The sequence below is a fragment of the Phaethon lepturus genome, unplaced genomic scaffold, assembly GCF_000687285.1.
Source record: "Phaethon lepturus isolate BGI_N335 unplaced genomic scaffold, ASM68728v1 scaffold7757, whole genome shotgun sequence".
Lineage (NCBI taxonomy): Eukaryota > Metazoa > Chordata > Aves > Phaethontiformes > Phaethontidae > Phaethon > Phaethon lepturus.
This window is the reverse complement of record NW_010549747.1, coordinates 155,086-176,313: the sequence shown is the minus strand read 5'-3', so window position 1 is coordinate 176,313 and position 21,228 is coordinate 155,086. Positions and strand designations below refer to the sequence as shown.

Below are 21,228 nucleotides of genomic sequence, written 5' to 3'. Positions count from 1 at the left end.
ATTGCAAATAGCGGTAAGCTGTGTCTGCCAATTATACCATAAAAAATGGCTTGCGTAGTACTAGACTTTCCCCTAAGTACCACATAGCTCAGGATTTGTACTAAGTACTAAAATAACCAGAATCAACAGGAGAATGTTAACTTAAAGTGAAGCAGTAAAGCTAGCATCTGTAGGGGGAATGAATTGGATTTCACAATGTGTGCGTGTGTCACAGAGTTTGTAGGAGCAGCATCGGCTAAAGGTTTCTGTTCCTTAAATTTTGCTGCTCTTTGCTGCTGTTGAAGCTGGATAGCAATCTTCCTCCAAAAGACTTCAGAAATTTTTTCACTGTAAATGGTTTAAACAGAGTGCTTGCTTTTTACCCTACATATTTCTCTTTTTCAGACTCTGGATGGCTTTGTTTTTGTGGTAGCATCAGATGGCAAAATAATGTACATCTCAGAAACAGCATCTGTACATCTTGGCTTATCTCAGGTATGAATGGTTTATTCTGTCCATCTGTTAAATATGGATACTGTATTTGGAATCCAGCACGAGTATCTTGCTGTGTGTATAATGTCATTGTTTTTTAGGGGTATCTGAAGCTTCTCTGACAAATGCCTTACCTAAATATTCAAGTTTCCTTTACTTACAACCACATCATGACTGTCTTTATATCTTTTCTTGTTCATTGTATTTTACTCCTCGTTACCTTTAAGAAGGGTAATAAATAATATAATATTGCAAATTGCAGATATATAGAGAGCTTGAAACCCAAACCTATTGCCTGTGTGGTAACGCTATACATCTGAAATAAAGTTTAGAATTCAAGTCTATATGTTTTAGATTGTGTAAGATACTGAGACTTGCTATGAAATAGAGAGGAAATCTGATGTGGAACATGAGTTTTATGGTAAATGTGCTTTAGGAAAAAAAGAAAAGGGGGGCAGATTTATGAGTGTTCACATGGAATTCAGGGTAGTTTTTCCTGAGTTTTTCCAGCTCAGTGGTCTTTTCAGTAAAGCGTTTTATATGGTTGTGATAGAACTCATAAAACTCAGTTTACTACTGTTCTGCACAAGAAGTATAAGGGGTTTTTTATTGTTTTTTTTTCTTAGAAGGACATTTCTAATTTTTGGCCTTCTTGGGATAGGCGCAAGGGCAAATAGCCTGAATTTATTACAGAGTGCAAGCTTCCATACCTTTGTGTGTAAATGTATTACACAAATTCATTGGTAGCACCTGACCTAAAGCCTGCTGAAGTCCAGTAGAAAAACTCCTGATTAATTTCACTGGGCCCTGGATGAGACTTGCAAGAAACAGAACTGTTTGTTCAGAACAAACTGCAGCTCAAACACTTCTTAGGGTTAAAGTGAAATAAAGACTTAATAGCAGAGGGAAGAAAAATGAGGAGATGAAGGTGACAGAGCACTGGATATTCTGAAAACGTATGGGGAATATGCCCTGTGGCTTTTCCAATAAACAGAGAAGGGGCTGACTTGAGGACATCGTATGTGTACTTCAACTTTCGTAGTAACTAATATTTTTGATTGAAAAACTGTGAAGATCTTTGGTTGTGTGTTCATGATAGTGATATTAGAATCAGTAGCTGTGAGGAAAAATAGAACTCTAAACAGCTAGAAAAAGCAAGTATATAATCTCATAAACATCACTCCTAAATCCAAAGGCGACTACAATCTCTGTTTTTGTAATCTCTGTTAGAAAAATTAATTTTGAGAATCAATATTCTGTGGGGACAATTTTTTTCTGCCAACTTTTAAAAATGTGTCCAGGGAACAGTCTTAGTTCAAGCAGTTAGTTCAGTTGAGTCTGTTACAATATAGTATTAGTTGTTTCATAACATTTAATGCATGTTTGAATTACTTTAAATATTGCTTTGTTTTAGAATTAACTTTCCTAGAGAATGGCCGTATTTTCTACTCTGAATCAATAGCATTATTAAAAGTTTTTCTCACCCTAACTTTTGAAAAGATCCACCACCACTGCTGACTCCTTAAATAGATTCATTTAGTCCATACAACTATTCCAAAGCACTGAGCGTTCCCATCTGTCCTTGCTGAAGTAGGGTCTCATTGTCCCATGCTGCTTGCTGTTTGATAAGTGCTAACTGATCTTCCAGGTTTGGTTTCTTTCTTTTCTTTCTTTTTGAGGAATATCAAATCATCAGATCTTGTAGGTCTCAGTATTATCCAGTCATCTGGTGAAATTAAAGAACTACGGGATCAGTAGGGCACTAAATAGACTTACAGGCCATATTCAGGGAGAGGGGATGGAAAGCATTTTACAGGTTGCAGTCACATTTAGCCCTCATGCCTTCATGGCCCACTGCACAGACTGAATTCCATGTACATTGCACATGTAAATATCTATAAACCCTTAGTGCAAGAAGTGCCGAGGAAAACTAGAGGATTTGGTCATACTGCTTATTGAAATCAGCTTAATAAGCAAAATCACAAATATTTCACTTGAGCAGAGATTGGTAAATGAATGGTCTGTATCCTTGAACTCCCCAGAAAGCTATAAATCAGAGAGGACATGGAAATTTAAGGGCATGTTTTAGCCTCTCAAAACACAAAGTGCTCCAGCAGCTGCACAGTGCACAGTTTTTTATTTATAAATACAAAACCCCAGCTAAACAAGGCTGTGATTTTTCCTCCTCTTTCCTCATAGTGTTTTATCATCTAATGTATTCTTGCTATTTCTCAACATTCTTTTTTTGAAGGGACAATTTTGCTTTAAGTAGTACTAGTGTTAATACTAGGCTACTCCTATGTACTAGGATATTAATACATTAACACCAGGATATTCCTGTAAGCTTCCCAGTGCTCTAAATGAGTTCTTGTTCCTGCTTTTCTGGAAATCACTGGGAGTTTTGCCACTGACATCAACAAGAATGAGATTGGTCTGTGAAAGCAAATTCTACATCTCCCTCACCAGGTCATAATCCCACACTATATTTTCAACAAGTGCTCTTATAGAGCTCCAGCCAATACAAGCTGAGACCAGAGTGATGATGATTGTAGAAAATCCTTTAGAGCATGCATAGAAAGGCCTTTTTATTAAATAATTTGTCAATTAACTAGTCCACACATCAATTTCCAGTTAAAGTGCAATTTGTTTAAAAATATATATTTAAACTAAATAAAAAGTCCATTTAAAAATATTTTGCAGGATATTCTTGGAGACCTACTACAGTAGCCTTTATCTTCTAGTTGATCTTGAATTTAACTTCAGCAGAAAGAAATTACAGCTTCTGAATAACCCTTAGCTGGCTGATGTAGTTAAGCTAGTTTAAAATTTGAAAATAACATTAAGGATTTTTTTCAACACTACTTCACTCACTTCCATCTGCAGCATCAGAGAATCAGAAACAATATTTCTGAAAAGGCTACATCTCCATTTGTGGACTTATCACTTAATTTGTGGCTTTGGATTTTGATCTGCCTTTGCTCTCAACTGTAACAGTAAATATTGTAAATACTGATGGTTAGGACCCCCTCCACCATCTAATTTCAGTTGGCCTCAGACCAGTGTTGAACTGACTTGTACTAGCAGAGAAAGCCAATTCCTTGCCTCTTTTTTTCCATGGGTAACAAATAGGTTCAAATTCCAGCAATATTTTTTTTACCCTTAGAGCCCAAAGATGCAGAATGGAGAGGAAAATCCTCTTAGGAAACAATGGTGAAAGAGACTTTTTTTTTTTAAATTTTGAAAGTCTGGAGCCATTTTCTGGGTCCATGAGGGACCCAAGCTTATCTTTGACTTTTGATAAGTCTTGAAATATTTAACCACAAACATCTGAACTTTTTCAAGAGTTTATTTTACTTACATCAAATAAGTATATGAAAGGAAAAATATGTAATTATTTGCTCTAGAATCCATCTACTTAGTCCTCTATGTTTATTATGAATCGTTTCTTGGCAGGGAAAAATTGTGCAGCTGAGTTACACATAAAAACCTCTTAGTAGGAAACAGCAATATTTGGTAGTAAGCAGGTATTTACAGATATTAAAAAGCTGCATCGAGGAAGCTGGTTTAATAAGCCTGAGGCATGGGATTTTAGAAGGTTTATGAATTGAACCATATAATTTATTTTTTTAAGTTTTCGGTGTTTCATTGTAGGCTTTAAAATAGCATGCATGCACTATGCGTAGCAGGAGTCTGTGGTCAGTTTCAAAATTATGTATACATATTTTGGTTATTTGACTCTTACATAGCCCCCATCTCTTTGCTGACGGCTTTATGTTTCCACTTGCATTTTTACAGTCAATTTTGGTTTCAGTGTTGTATGTTCACCTCCCGCTGATTTTGCTGGGGTTGCAAATGCATACATCAGAGTAGAAAATATTCCTATGTGTGTAATGGGAAAAACTAGCCATTAGGTTGACAAAGCACTCTAGTTTTGAAATTTAGCTATAAGCCCTGGGATACAAATTAGAGTTGGGATGAAACTGTGACCTCGGGTCCTGTCCTGTGAATCCTGTGAACAAACATGCATGTCTGTCAGCAGTCCTTTTGAAGTAGGCAGTGACTTTTGGAAAAGCAAGAGATACCCATGAGTTATACTTTGTAAGAGAGCAGGGGCATGCTGATGCGGTTATGATTATGCTCGGTAATAGCAGAGATGCAAGAAGATCTTTCGGATTACCAGAGTTGATGCTGCTAGTCAGGTTGGTTGGTGGTGTTTTTGTAAGAAAGTCTCTATATTGAAGGGAGAGATTGTTTGCACATAGCCACTCAGGAATGATTTTTTTTTTGGAAGCTGTATTCTCTGATACAGTTGTTTTAATTTCAAAGGCAAAACATACTCTTCAGCAAAACCACTATTAGCCAAAGATAAAATAATAACAGGGTTGTCAGTGGTACATCTTTTGGTTTGAACACTGAGCAGAGCTGTACATTTTTGCAATGATAATTTTTTTTATGTTCTCATTTACTAAGCATATAGGCCAATGAAATGTCCATCACCATAAGAATTATTAAAATGTTTTTACGTCGGTTTTATGTGTCTGTAGGCGATCATGATATTTACAGAGATAGCTATGGACATTTACAATATGTCCTTCCCCATGTAATTAAAAACAAACAGAAGCATTAAGAAACATGACTCAGAGTGAGATTGTATATTGTCCTTCCTCCCCCACCACTAAAGCTTGAATATGGGGTGTTACTATAACAGGTTCCCACCTGTTGGAATCCTGAAAAGGAACCACCAGTGGTTTTTAAGGAGAACTTTTAAGGAAAATTATATAAATGAAGCAATGCAGATAACTTTCCCTTCCCTCTTCTCTCTCTCCCCCCCTCTCCCTCTTGTCCTCTCTCTCTTCCTTTCTTGTCTTCCTCTCTTTCTCTCTCTCTCTCGTTACCTCTTTCTCTATGTCTTTCTTTCTATCTTTCTTTTTTTCTCTCTCCATATCTCTTTTCCTTTATTCTCTTTCTTTGTCTATTTTTTTTAACTTATTCAGTAAAACTTTATTCTGGTTAGAATTTCAACTCAGTGTTGGTGGTTTTTTTTTGCAGGGAGGGGTTGTTGTAAAGAAGTGGTGGGGAATAGATGGCTAGAAAAAAGTTAGTTTGCATAGTCTTGGAAAGAGACATTCCATGAATAATGCAGAAAATGGAATGATGAGAAACATTTTCAGAAAAAGATTGCTTTGTGAGGTAGACAACTTCATTTATTCTAAAGAAAAGGCAACTCACACATCTTAGCAAATCAGTAGGATTGGCTCAGAATAATAGGTTAAATTACTTCACCTCTCAGCTGTCTCTGATCTTGGGGGCCCAAGGCACATCAGGCCACACTCAACAATTGGGCAGCCTGACACTAATTTAAAACACAGGCTCAAAGTATTGGTTCACTCCTTAAATCAATTACTCCATCTATCTGGAGACTTTTGTTGGTGAGTTTTATATGTGGCAAATAGAGTTAGCAAAAAGGACATACAGTGCGTGCTATTCTTTTTTTTTTTTTGCACAATGTTTATTATGAGTACAACAGTGGGAAAGACAGGAATACATTTTTGTGCAAGCAAAATTCAAGTGAGAAGAGGAAATACACATATATTTAAGATACATCTAGTCTTTACTGTGCATGTTTACTTCAAGCAGCGAAGGCTCAGTCCAGTGCCCATGAAAATCTATGGAAGTCTGCCTTTTGAATTCACTGGCTACTGTGCTGAGCCCTTCACACTACTGTGGATTGAGTGTGGTGGATTGTCTTTTGAAAAGACACAAAGGAATTGTGTAAGTCTAGTCGTTTGGCTCTGAAGGCTCAGCTGCCAGCTGAATGCAGGTGAAAGTTTCTGGGAACCTGTAGAAACATTTTAATTCTTTTTTTATATCTGTCTTCTTGACAGACATTAATACAGTTCACAGAGACTTTATCCCATTTTGTGGTAATCTAACATTTCTACAGCTGCTCTGGTTTATTACGTCATTTGCCATCTCTCGCTAATAGCAGCTCTTCTGTGTCTGGGTCATCACGAGAAATTCCCACAAAAGGCTCTATAACATTAGTTACTGCTGAAAAAGGAATTAATTCAGTGTATGGGTATAATTTGGAACACAGTTTTGATATATTTAACTTATGTTTTAAAAATGGTGTGTAGTTACCCAGATGTAGTGTATGCAGGTGACTTCAGAGCACGTTTGGGATAGGAAAAAAAAAGCCAGCAGCACTGCTTCATGTTTTACATGTCTCTTCACAGGTGGAGCTTACTGGTAATAGTATTTATGAGTACATACATCCTTCTGATCATGATGAGATGACAGCTGTTCTTACTGCTCACCAGCCTCTTCATCCTCACCTCTTACAAGGTACTTGTGTGATCTGTGATGAAACTACCATTGAAAAGCTGAAAAAAAGTAGCAACCCTAGGCTGAGATATGACAAGTTTGTATTTATCCGATATGAAGCTATGTATGTGAAGGGAGGAGGACCGTGAATTTGAAACTGTGACCCAGGACTTTGGTTTGTTGTAGTAAAGGGTAATAAGGTGTCCTAGATTAAATAATGCTTTTCAGGCCATGGAGTCCATGCAGTTTTAAACAGGTTTTTAGATTTTTGCCCAGTGGCCATTTCATCTCTTATTTTGTCATCACTGCTGAGATTGCAGGAATGTTGCAATGCTCTAGCTGTGCACAGCTGCAGCTACACGGTCTTAGCAGAAAAAAAATAGAATAATACATTAAGCAATTGGGAAATAGGAGGAAACTTCTAAATGTTTTAAAAACAACTGTTAAATTTGAAGCTTGGACAAATAGCCAGACCTAATACCCTCCACTGTAGGAAGAGCAAAACCAGGTTTTGCAAATGGGCTAGATTTTGAAACTCTCATTAAAAAAAAAAAAGTGATCTCTTCAGGAAAAGAATGTCCTCTTGCCTTGATACTGGATCACTGATTCACCAAGCCTCTCCACACATCCTGTTCAGGTGCTGCAGATGATTCACCCATGCGTACCCATACAGCATGATGCTAAGCTGGATGGAGTGTCAGGGAAGACAGCAGAACTCTTATTGATTATGTGAACGCCTGGATCAGACTGTCCACCCTGGCTGTGCTCAGCCACCACACATAAATATTAACATAACCCTTTGTGTATTAAGTTGTTACTTCAGTGTTGTAACTACTATATAACTAACAAAGATATGTGCACCTTTGCACTATCTTCTTCAGTAGCTTTTGTTTCCTCGGGGGCAATTCTTTGAACTTCAAAATATCAGAAATAATCTGGCTCCATCATGTGCAACACGCTTTCACATATATTTCATAATTGCTTAATCAGTTGGAGGCCACATCCTGCTAGTTTTTACTGGCCTTCTTAAGGCACGGCTCCTAAAAGCATGAGGAGTTTTGGGTTCACACTACAATGCTGTGTAGGATCTGGCATTTTTTTAACAGTTCTGGTGCCTGTGCATTTTCTGTACTTGGTGATCTCACCACAGTTCTGACTGCTGTGATTCCATCAGTGCAGAACCATGTACCCTCTGCATGCAGGGAAGTTTAATGTGCCTGGAAGCATATATACTGCTCTGAGTGGTGTAAATGGAAGAATTATCTTAGCCTCCTCTCTTCTTCCTCCCCAAACAAGTTGTCTTGTGTACCCCTTGGTGTCTTGAAACAACAAACTCTTATTTTTCTTGGAATCCTCTGATTCTAGTTGCTACTTGACTTTCACAGTTTGCTCATTCCTCTGTCAGGGATTTTTTTTTTTTGATGTTGAAATTTTTTTAAAAAACAGCATTTTTTTCGTTTTTCCTACCTTATTGACAAACAGAGGGGATACCTCTGGTATAAATCCATGATTTCTAATGCAGTTCTGCTGGTATCTAGAACTGGTAGTAAGACATTTTTATGCCCACTGTCATGCCACTGGCAATAGTCTTCTGGTTTTGTTACAATATTTTTTTTTTTAATTTGTTAGTTGAAGATTTTGTACAAATTTAAAGTCATGGGCAACTGATTGGATTTAATTTCTGTGTCAAATGCAAATAAGCCTGCAGGTCTTCCTGTTCTCTGTTTAGCATCACGACTCTGGTTTACTAGAAGCAGTGAGACAGCACATTAGTACTGCAGTTCCAGAACTGTTTTTGTTTTTTTGTTCAGAACTAGGTACTGCCTGTTTCTTGCTTACATTTGGATGTTTCTGGATGTTTATCTTGCCTGTTAGCATTTATTTTCTGAAACAATCAGGTCTCTCTCATTTTAGCTACTTAAAGTCAAATTCCTTATTTCCTTAACAAATTCCCATCACTGTGAAGTGTAATTCTGTTCTGGTTGTGTTTGAAAAGACTTTACACACAATTGAAGCTGTTAATTTCAGTTTACTTGTAACTGTTCTAGTCTGAAATTCTGCTGATGGTATAATTAGCCCCAGATATATGCCTCATTCTCTGTAGCTTCTTTTAACTCATTCTACATAGACGCTGTTTGTTATTAGCATCAAGCTCTGGTTTCTCAACAGTGCAAAGGTAAAGGAAAATTTACTTCGAAATGTAATCCATTTACATATGTTTCATTTTGTGTAAAATTTTGTGTAGCAGAGGAAATTGATAAAAACATCAAAACAGCAGCATCTTATTTGGATTCTCAAACTTGGAAAAGATAAATAAAGGAGTTATGCTGTGTTCTGGTTTGTATAGGGATTATTTTATGAAAATCTTACTTCTGTGTGTCTCTTCCCCATAAAACGCATGGAGTGGGTGTACTAAATATCCAGAATCCATAGCTAAATCTTTTTAAAATGAACAGAGTGACCAAATACTTATTTATATTTGTCTTCCCTGTGTCAGTTGTTCCCTTTTCTATTTTATACTATATATCTTGAGGTCTAACCTGAAACTACCTGGCCTACAGAAGTCAAAGCAGGTTTCCTATTTTTCTTCAGTGAACCCCTGAAACCTTTTTAATAAATGACAGGAATGAAGCAACTTCTGTCTGTATCTTAGTAGATATTTGAATATTTAAATCACAGAATAAACATGGAATTTTACAAATAACTTAGGGCAGAGGCAAGTTGAGTAAAAGTGGCTTTATTTTCCAATGAAAAAGGAAAACAGACTTTTTAAAGAGCATTGTTTTGTAATTTCAGTTTTAGTTTATCTCTTTTAATCTTTTAAAACACATCTGAATCGAGTCACTGGATCAAATAAAAACTTTCCTTTTATTACTTTATTACGTTATAGATCTCTCCAACCTGTGGTATTACTCAGGAGTAAAATCAATATTGCACTGCAGACACAGATGTTTATAACACAAATTTACAGCTTGGCTAATGTAACTTTACTTGCTCAAGATGTGTTCTTCAGCTAATTCTCAGATATGTATATACATTTTTAGTTCAGTTACTATTTCAGCAGTTGTAGCTGGATAAGAGCTGTTATGATAGAAATAAAATCACAAATGTGAACATACATATCTATACTTTGTGGTATTCTGTTACTGGTATTGAATAACCCGGAGTACAGATTCTTTTTGATCTCCAGTTTTACAGTCTTTGTAAATTTTGATGCTATCCCCTTATTTACTTATTCATTTGCTTTTAACCTTCCTCATTGTTCTTCATTATTCTCTTCAAACCTTGCCTTGTATTTTCAGTGCTTCATCAGTTCCACAGAAGCTTTTCTGAAAGACCAAACAACATGAGAAAGGTAGAAGCCTTGCAGCTGTTGAGCTCTAGAAATCTTATTTGCATGAGTTTTATTTCTGAGGGAAATGCAAATTATTGCTCACTGCATAAAGTCAGACATAGTATGGATTTCTTTATATCATGCTCACTCTTACATTGTTTTTCTTCAGATAGCTCAGCCTGGTACTCAAAAAAATGATATAGTAGTTTAAAAGGCATAAACCTTCTTAAGTGATAACTTTTTAATTTTTTAAAGTTTGACCTGGACTTCCTAATGTTTCAGGTACAACAAGACATATCTTCAAACACAGAGGGTAGATACTTCGTTTTTTTAAAAGACAGTGAAAATTCTCAAATAATCACATGCTTCCAGAAGCTGGGACTTCATAGCAACATTAAATGTAATGAAATCTGGGAAAATATATGTTAGTGAACTAGCTGTAGTGTCATCGTTCTTTAGGTAAGTCTAGTGTGGTGCTACAGCAAGTTATGGTAAGGAAAGCTTTTGGGGTAGGAAACTGGAAGGCCACAACTCTGAGAAGAATTTAGAAGTCATAAAGGATAAACAGCACGGTGTGAGCTCCTGTTGTGATGCTGTGGCAAAAAGGGGTAATGGAAAATCCTTGTGCACATAAGCTGGGGAATAGTGAACAGGAATAGCAAGGATGAATAATTGCATTCTTTATACAGTGTTGTGAAATGGACACTGGTTTTTCTGTTTAATTCTGTTGTCTACTTTAAAAAAAATGGCAAATTGGAGAAAGTACAGAAGAGAGCCACAAATATGATTGAAGGACTGGAAAAGCTTATACTGAGAGATGAAAGAATGCCATCTGTCTGGTTTATCAAAAAGAAGATTGGGAGGTGACTTGATTACTCTGTGTGCATACTTCCAAGAGAAGAAAATACTGGGAACTAAAGGGCTGTTTTAGAAGAAAAAACATATCAAGGACCAATGTCTGTGAATTGAAACCACAAAAGCTCAAATTAGAATAATGCATACATTTATAACTAGAAGTTTGATTAACCGCAGGAACAAAATACTGAGGGAAGCAGTGGTTTCTTCCTCTTTTGATGTCTTCAGATCAAGGCTGTATGCCTTTATAGAAGATACGCTTTAGGCAAACAGAAGTTACTGAGCTCAGCACAGGAATAACTGAATGAAGTTTAATGAATTGCAATGTACAGGTTAGACTTATGATCTAATGCTCTTTTCTGGCCTTTAAAGTCTATAAGCTATGACTCAATGAAAGCTATAAGCCCCATGATCTGTGGAGGCTTTGGAGAATTTCAGCTTTAACTTACAAAGTCTTTAACTGCCTTTTTACTTGCATGACCAGCATTGAAAATGTAAAGCAATATGTACTGATCCCTTGCTATGAAAGAAGCCAACAGGTGGACTCTCTTTCTGAGGGTGGCTGTGGTAGGGAAAAATGGTAATCTTTCTCACATACACATTAAAGCTAGTGTATGCCCCAGTGAAGCACTTCACATGAGCCTTTAGGCCAGCTTTGCACCAGTTATAACAAACAGAATCCATTATATTCAACCAGGATGGGTTAGCAGAAAGAGAGGCGGGAAAAAAAAAAAGGAAAAAAAAAAAGAATAATTTGATATCTTTTCCAAATTATGTGTACTGGCTGTGCTCAGATCTCAGATGACTTCACTGGCCCTTCATGCCTTTCCAGATACTGCTTAATTTATTTCTGATCTGTAGCATTTTCCTGTGTTCTGGCTTGGTTTTGTACCTGTGAAGTCTTACACTTCAGTTTTGCTCTCCCTATACCACCTGTATCTGTTGCACAGGCTGATATAAAGATCCCTGGGCCTCTATCCTAAGATATGCAACACTTAACTAACAGGAACCTGGGAACTGCTTCATGGTGTAGGGCTGAGAAACCGATTTCTTAGCATGTAAAGAAGTGGGTTTGATGCATGCTGTCTTTCCTTGAGCACTTAGAGCTCCGAAAGCTTTTCTTTTCTGTTTCTTCAAGTAGTGGAACTAACAAACTGGGTCCACTGGATGAGATTCTTCTGCTGGGGGAAGGTGGTAGTCATCTAGCAGGGCAGTTTGGCTCAAAAAGCTGGTGGTGATGAGGTAGTGGTAGTTTCTGAATCTGGGAAGACTGCAAGATTACATTTATGACTGACTGTAGAGACTCAGTACATGCTGCATAGCTCCCCTGCGTAGTGCAGGAGACCTAGTAGGTTGTGGTGCCATGCAAAATTCTGCCTAGCCAGCCATAGCTCCAGAACTTCATGGAGGCATGTGAGGAGTTTGCCCCTTACCTCACATAGAGCATGTCTGAGCTAAATGTCTGTCAGGCTAGTAAGTCTGAGCTGCTACAGCTCAGCAGCAAACCATTTTGCTACTAGCATGGTGGGGGTACAATGCAGGCAGAGGTTTGTGAAGCAAGTGTTACAGGGTGCCCTGTCCAGAGGGGATAAGCATTTTAAATGTGCCAGAAAGAGTGGCTGGCTTTCAGAGAATGAATGCTGAGGATTGCACCAGGATTATTGACTACACCCAACTCCTCCTTAGCATGGTCTTTAGAGGAAACAACATACTGAGACAAGATGGGATGCATGTACTATGATGAGTCAGGACCTTAAGCCCTCAAATGATGTTGCTGTCAAAAGTGTGTCTGTACCAGCTATTTTTGCAGAAAGTTTTCTTTAACAGTTAGCAACATAGAGTGGTAGGCTTGTAGCAGGGTAGTAACACTAAAATCATCTGCAGGTTTTTGGGAAATGCTGTGCCTCCTGAACCACATCTGTAAGAACAAAGAAGGAAATTTTTGTATGAAATATCAGGGTAGTGCAGGCTGGGTATGACTTGTAAGTGCATCTGTCATCACCGCAGCTGAACACAAGCAGGCAAGGGAGCAAAAGAAGATATATTTGCAAAGCAGGTTGACTGAGACAGGCAATTAAGCAATGCATAGAGGGATTCAGCATTGCGTGCTGCTCTTCCTTGTGTACATTTGGAGTCAGACAATTGTCTGTCCTTTATTGCTTTCATATGCTTTTTCTGAGATTTTAATCCTTTAAAATGTCTACAGTTTTCCAACTTTTGCTGACTTGTGTACCAAGGCATGGTGTACTAAAAGCAGTTTATTAACACCCCCCAGAGCAGACAAAGGGAAAAAGGAATACTGTAGTTGTTGTAGACATTCCAGTTGTCTGCTACCAACTGGATAATTCTTACATGATTTGTTATAAGCCTAATGTAAGTTACACAAGGAATGTGAAATACATTGTGTCAGGCTTTCTCCACTCTCGCTGATGCTTAAAGGGCATCATTTCAGTCAGCTAAGAAGTAAATGACAGTGCATACTTCTCCTCTCAAAGAAGAACAGCTTCCCTATACACATTTTGTTTGATATTAAAATAAGGGAATAGAAAATTGTGCATCTGGAAAGATCATTTTTACACTAAGTTTTAAATATTTTTTTCTAGTAGTACATATGCAAAAGACAAATGTTGATAGGAATTTTTGTTTTAATGAATTTAAAAATATTTTATAGGAGAATCATTATTGAAAGATAATGGTTTAGCATGATGATCCTGTTGCTGCTGTTTGTTAGTGTTGTTTTAAACCTGAGAAACCTAGAAATATTATTTTCAATGTACAAAAGTGGAAAAGAGGACAGACTGCTGGCACCCCATTAAAAATCTTTTTTTGTTGGTAATTAACAGTAAAGTATACCAAAAGGAGTAGAATGTCTCAGACTGAAAAAGCTATTCTTTTCCTTTCTGCCTAATGCCCTGTTGAGTTTCTTCTCTAGAAAAGTTTGGAAGCATCACTTACAGGAGCAAAGGAAAATTTGGGCCAATGCTAGTGAACATCTCAGTTTGGATGGCAGGAATGATAATAGAGACAATTTACCCTCTGCAGCACTGACAGGATTCCGGATACAGTCAGGACACAGAACAAACTGTCCAAGGAAATTGGGGCAGCTTGTGCAAGCTTGGAACTCTAGGACAGAGACTAACAACAGAACTGATTGCTTTCCTGTCGCAGCAAGAACGTTACACTGGCACAGGTTGCCCAGAGAGGCGGTAGATGCCCCATTCCTGGCAACATTCCCAGTCAGGTTGGACGGGGCTCTGAGCAGCCTGGTCTGGTTGAAGGTGTCCCTGCTCACTGCAGGGGGCTGGACTAGATGAGCTTAAAAGGTCCCTTCCAGCCCTAAGATTCTATGATTACCTGAGCAAACCAAGTCAGCCTTGGTTTACAAATTAGTATGTGTATAGGCACTTACTCTCTATATATGTAATTTGCAGTTTTGTTATGTAAGACATTATACCTGCATGTGTATATATGATGCTGCAGTGTAACAGGGGAGAAGGCAAAGTGTGTCTAACTGTTTTATTTCTTCTCTCTTCCTTGGAATTGGTTTTGACCATGCATACCAAGGAAGGACAGGGAAATGTTGTTTTCATACATCCCTTTGCATCCAGTATTTCACTTTGCAGAACAGTTTTAGACACAACCTCACTTTTGCACTGTTCTTTCTGGCACAGCAGTAATAAGGATGGTCTGTATGCACCAGGCTTACAGGTCCGACTCCTCATTTTCCACTAGCTCATCTCCAGGTCTGCTTCTGAGCTTGTCATGAGGAAAGTCCACCAAAGGCGTTTGCAAGCCCCTTCTCACACTGGTCCTGTTGGTCAATCTGGATTCCTTGCTTCAAGGGCTACCCTAAAATTGTGTGTGCTATTATGCAAGCATCTCTTTTGCATGTGTCCTATGGTGTTTTTACCTCTTTTTTTTGTTCTAGAAGAAGAGTCACAAACAGTCAGAATTAAGGGATAGAAGTTGTGGCATTTGTCTCTCCTGTATCTCACAAAAGCTATAGCCTTGTTACACTCACAGAAGAGACTAGCCAAGATACTCACATACTCTTTTAGTCAGCAGTGTGCTGTGTGGGACCCAGATGCTTTGCAGATTACATGAGAATGAGAGTAGAACATGTGCGACTTTATAGTATAGAGGAGGTAAGATGAAAATAACCAACTGAAAGGGCAAAAATATGCCGAGTGTTAGGGGGATGGGCAGTAAAGTATTATCCAGACATGAACTTGTGGTATCTGTGTTTCCACCCTGTAAAACAGTCCAGCAGGGACATGGAGCACAGCTTGTCACATATGCCTGCCTTGCCTCCAGAGGAATGCACTAGCTTGAGGCAGGCGCGCGTCTCCACACAAGTTGGATGGGCGGGAAGGTAGAAGCAGGTGGCTGTGTGCACAGTGCTTTGGTCTAAATGTGCCCTTTGAGAATAGTTTTCATCTCCTACACCATAGTTGACATTTGACATTGCGCCCAAGCTGCCATGTAGAACGAACATGAATCATTATCTGTGTCGAGAGTTGCCAATTTTAATGCTGCTTCATATCTTTCGTAGTGACAGAGACATTCTTAAAACAGCACATGGTGCAGCAGTGTGCAGTTTGCATGCTGATGTATATTAATTTACAAAGTGGTTCCGCAACAAAATGATGCCATATTTTGCTAATGTCAAAACTTGGGACCTTTGGGAAAGAGATATAAAATAGAAGCTTTTACCTTAGAAAAAATAAAGGCATGAGAGGTAAAGCTGTGGAAAAAAACGTGATGATCTTTTTTTCTCAGTCCACTGTGCAAGCAGCATGCAAACCACAAAATTTTGTGACTGTTTTCTTTCAAAAGAGATGAAAGATGGAGTGGAAAGCAAAGGCAGATTTCATAGTTGCACCCCCAGGGATGGACAATTCTGGCTTCCATAAAGCTAACCATAATTTCACAGAAATGCTTGGAGAATCCTGTTTGGCAGTCATGTGCAATATGAGTGAACAAATGCACAAATTCTTTATCCAAAATAGCAAGACTCATTTTCTTTACCATGACATTTATTCTGTTTTTGAGAGTAAGAAAATACAAATCTGTAAAATACAAACAGGCTATTTTATTCTTGACTAGTGCTTGTAGTCAGACTGCATTGCATGATATACTAGGGTAAGAAAAGAAAAGGGATTAATGAAAAAGGCATATTTTGTAGAAATGGTACTCAGTGCTTGTGAGAAAGAAATACATCTTGTGTATATCCATAGACAGCAATGTTTTTCTATGTTCTCATGCACAGGTTGCTGTGTTTCAGCTCTGTGAGGATGTTAACATGTGGATAAGTGTGGGTTGGGATTTGAATGAAGCCATTTACAGCTTTTAATGAATCTACTCAACTACGTTGTAGCAGTGCTTGAGGGAGGGAGGTGCTATAAGATGACCAGGCAATATAGTAATGTATTAGTGGAATATAAAAACGTCTCTGAATCTGATAAGGGAAACATGGAGTTTGGCTAAAAAATAAACAGTGACGCTTTTGAAATGGACATCTTGGATACAGATACGGACTCTGAGTTGCAGTGCCTCCCCCTGTAAAACTCTTTATTAATGATACCTCAATTTTATTAATATATCTGCTAGTAGACATATCGGAAAAGTCAGAATCTCAGTAACCTCAGTTACAACCTTTCAAAGAAGAGCAGCAGAAAAGATAGAGAAATCTGCTCAAAGTATATAATCATGCTGATCAAAACTAGTATTTTACTAGCATCAGTTTTCATTTTCAACTATTGCAAATCACCCTGTTGGGGAAAAATGGAAAATTGTAGTTCCAAGATAAAAACTGAGAGTCTCACAGGTCATTCTTAAAAAGATTTCAGTAAAAGTTTGTGGAGCAGTGGGGAGAGGACAATCTCTGATACAGGGCAGACGAAATCAGAAATTTGCTATCACAAGTAAATCTAAGTTATAACAAATATTGGAAGTGGCTTAAATAGAAAAATAGACCTGGATTGTGTTCCACATAACTGGATAAAGAAAACCACTATGCCAAAAATGGGAGGGTAAACATTTAGAAAGAACCCTAAAGCTCTGCTTTTCATCTCTAATTCCTAGAGAATGTAGATAAACACAGCATCAATAAGTTCTGGGAAATGTTAAAATCTGTACTAAGATGGTTAGTCTGCTTCTCAGGAAGATATCATCAGAGCCTTTCAAGATACTTAGCAATTTAGAAGTAGGGCTAGAGGTTTCTTTTTAGCTATAGCAGTTATTGAGTCATTTTCTTGACTCATCTTCTGAAAAAAGCTTGAACAGAAGAATGTACAAAGTTGAAAATAATTCAACACACTTATGAAAAGAAGGATCAATTTCCCAATTATTTTAAAATTGTTTCAGAGAGGGAAACAAGTCACATGCAGGTAAAAAGGGAAAATAGATGCTGACATGGAAAGTAAAGAGGAAGATGGGAAAAGCAGACCCATGCTGCAATACTGACACCCGTAAAGGAAAACTGCATTAGAACCTTTCATAGCAATACACATCTGTTTGTCAGAATTAAAGATGGCTATGGCAAATGCTAGCGAAAGTGCAATTAAACAGGCAAATTTTGTCATATGTGGTGGACTTGCTGGAATAGTAGGTATTTGAAAGGAATGGTGCTGAGTAAGAGAGACAACAACAGTGAAATTCATCATGACTTGAAGAAAAATTTGCCATCTCCATGTGGTGACTGCTTACTCTTTTGAAACCTCAGATGGCTGGAAGAGGAGTGGCTGGAGAACAGCCCTGCAGAATGGGACCTGGGGGTGCTGGCTGATGCGAAGCTCAATGTGCCCTGGCAGCCAAGAGGGCAAACGATGTTGTGGGGTGCATCAAACACAGTATGGGCAAAAGGGAATTATCCCACTGCATTTGGTGTTGGTGCGGCCTCACCTTGAGGTTCTGGTGTGCAGTTCTGGGTCCCACAATTTAAGAAGAATGTGAAGATCCTCGAATGCATCCAGAGGACAACAAGGCTGGTGAAAGGGCTGCAGGGCATGTCCTGTGATGAGCAGCTAAGGATTCTGTGTTTGTCCAGTTTGGAGAAAAGGAGGCTGAGGAGCAACCTCATTGCTTTCTACAGCTTCCTGAGGAGGGGAAGTGGAGGGAGGTGCTGATCTCTTTTCCTTGGGATCCAGTGACAGGATGCGTGGGAATGGCTCAAAGCTGCACCAGGGGAGGTCTGGACTGGACATTAGGAAGCATTTTTTTATTGAGAGGGTGCTCAAACACTGGAACAGGCTTCCTAGAGAGGTGGTCGATGCCCCAAGCCTGTCAGTGTTTAAGAAGCATTTGGACAGTGCCCTTAATAACAGGCTTTAACCTTTTGTCAGCCTTGAAGTGGTCAGGCAGTTGGACTAGATGATCGTTGAAATATTCTATTCTGTTCTGTCCTGTCCTGTCCTATTCAGCTTGTCAGTTTTCCAGTTTTTCAGCTTGCTTCTGGAAGCTGTAGTCAATGGAACAATATAATATATAATACCTCCTGCAGTGACAAATGTGAATTTACATAGGAGTTTGTGTTACTCCAATCTAAAATATCCCCAATACCACACTGTGTGAAGATACAGTTATCTCAGTTCCAGGTGTTGTGAAGGTGCAGTTGGAAAGTACAATTTACCACGGGAGACATTGCTATGCTTAATGAAATTTCCTTTGTTTCTTGCAGCTCTAAAAATACTGTGTTGTAAATACATTGTTACATCTGTACAAACACACACACAGAGTACATACACAGAGATTACAGTGCTTTAATAGAGTGCTTTTAATCATTATCACTAATAATAATATGAAGTACATCCTCTTGCAGAGAAATGGGATTTCATTTGTTAGAGATGAAAACATCTTCACATTGGATCCTGTTTTATTTCTTATTCCCCCTTTTCCTAAAAGAAAAAACACAACAAACAAAACCAAAGCTAAGCAATATGTAGTTAGCAGAATGTAGAATGGATTACTTTTTCTTCTGTGGTACATATGGAAGACAGAAAATAACAAAGATTGTTATTAGTAGGGGGTTTTTGGTATGAACTGAAACATCTCCATAAGACTTTCTGATCTACTTGGTAGCATTTTGTTTCTTGTCCTTCATTAGCTGATGTCCGCAACCTGTTGGTTTCATCTTTTCTCTATACAAACAGACATAGTTTATACATAGATTTTTAACATCTTCTTAACACTTAAAGGAAAGGTGTTAATACCACTTATAGTGATACATTTATCTACTTAACATTTCAGAATAATTACAGTGGTTAAGCTTTGGTTATGAGATGGTATGAGTATTCTCTAATACTTTAGAAGGCTATTTTCCTTCAGTGTTGTTTATATTCTCATTCAATCATAACATCTACTATTCATTATTCTCTGTCCTAAGTTTCATATATATCTGCTTAACCCACAGTTCTCTCAACCTTTAACTAGTTAAAAACTTGTATCACTCGATTGGTTTCCTTTCTGTTTCAAGCCTCTTTTCTTCTTGATAGCCCAAGATTCTTTCTCTTATTTATGTGCGAGAATAAGAGAAAGAATTTCTTTATGTGCTTAGATGTTTGCTTGAAAGAACACTAGTGATGTCAATAATTACATTACTAGGTCCAGATGCTTTATGTTGTTATATTTTTGCAGTTTTTCAAAACTTACTTCTGATTGTTAAAATCACTTAACTCTTACTTACCTCTTACTTAAGCCTGAAGTGCTTATTTTACATTTACTGTTTTTCTGTCTTCCCTAATTTGAGACTTATTCTATACCCCTAGACATCTCCAGTCATTCTGCTTTTACAGCAGGTGCTAGCTATTTATGCCAGAGGCTTTTTTCCTGTTTTCTAACTGAGCTTTCATGCCTACTATCTCCTCACAATTTTGTGATTAACCTCTGCAGCAGGACATGCATGTTCTCACAACTCATCTGATTTCTCCTATTTGAATATTCAGCTTCTCCCTCTTTGCCTGCTAAACCTTAAAGTACCTAATTTTCTTTCTACATTCTCTTCATCAGCGTAAACCATCCGAATTGCATCGGGTACAGCCTGGATGTGATATTTTAAGTTTTGCTTTATATTGATGGATGTGTCAGTACCCAGCAGGATACCAGGGCTCTTTATTTCACAATCAGCTTTACAATTCCAAATTTACTTTAGGTTTTTTTTTTGCTTTGCTACCCCTTCTGCTACTTTCAGGGGCATTGGGGAGTCACACTGGCAAAGGTATCAGTTAATACAAATACCATTTCACACTGTTCAGTCTTGCACACCTAGGTTCTTTATGTAAGGGTTTTGGTTTTACTGCTCCTTTATATTTTGCAGTCTTTTCATCAGGTCTGGAGATGGTTTTATTCCTGGTAGGCATGCACAAACACACATATGTACACAGAGCCCACCAATGACAGATCAACATGGACAGGAGAACAGTGCTGTTGCAGGCACCACAGACACACTAACAGCACTCACAGAAGCATGAAAAAATGAATGGCCTCATCCTGCTTTTCCTTGCCAGTGAGTCAGGCTCAAAGCTTGCTAGTAGATTTTGTACTCACACACTCACAAGGGTCTCTCTGTGGTAGCTTTTGTATTCTTCAGCTCCAATCCTGGAAACAAGATGCCAGATGTCAGGTAGCACCCACACATTATTCACTCGGCACCTTGACACAACCAGTAGCCTTGCCCAGCCATGTAACCATCCCAGATGGCTGGTTAAAACTGCTGTGGCACTCTGTATCCACCTATGCTATGGGACACGCTGCATTACTAAATAACTGCGTTAACAGTTGTTATGGCCCCAGACCATCCAGGAATGGTCAGGCTTTCCTCGTGACACATTCTGCTTTTTCCCCCCCAAAAATGGCAACTCTCACAGCAATACTGGGCTCTTAAAATCACTCAATCACTCACTCAAAACTCAAACAATCACTCTTAATACACACGAGAGGAGGAATGCTTATCATCATGTATACACTACTTTGGCCTCTTCAGGTAAAAAGGTGATATGTCACTCAGGACCCAGATTCTGTTTGGCCACATGGGCCATCTCTCCTTTTGGTTACTTAAGGCATCTTAATATCCTCTAGCTCAAGCCTCAAAAATGGAAGCTCCCAGATGAGTCCCCAGTTACCTCATGGGTAACTCTTCCCTCTTCAGATTGCAGGCATGAGATGTAACTGATTTAAGAGACTAGTGTTTGTTGGTTCAGCAACACACTACTAAAAACCTAATCATTCAATGATCAATAATTAATAAA

The 21,228-nt window shown here is 38.2% G+C and overlaps 1 protein-coding gene across 1 annotated transcript in view; it reads left to right on the top strand.

Moving 5' to 3' along the window:
• Window positions 1–346: 346 nt before the first annotated feature.
• The window catches only part of SIM2 (single-minded family bHLH transcription factor 2), a gene marked incomplete at its 5' end in the record, with an annotated part of 46,318 nt that continues 25,436 nt past the window's right edge, over window positions 347–21,228 (top strand). Inside the window, 2 exons of the mRNA XM_010290356.1 lie at window positions 347–474; window positions 6,708–6,816. Of these exons, the coding sequence (XP_010288658.1) occupies window positions 347–474; window positions 6,708–6,816 (237 nt within the window). The remainder of the gene's footprint in view (window positions 475–6,707; window positions 6,817–21,228) is intronic.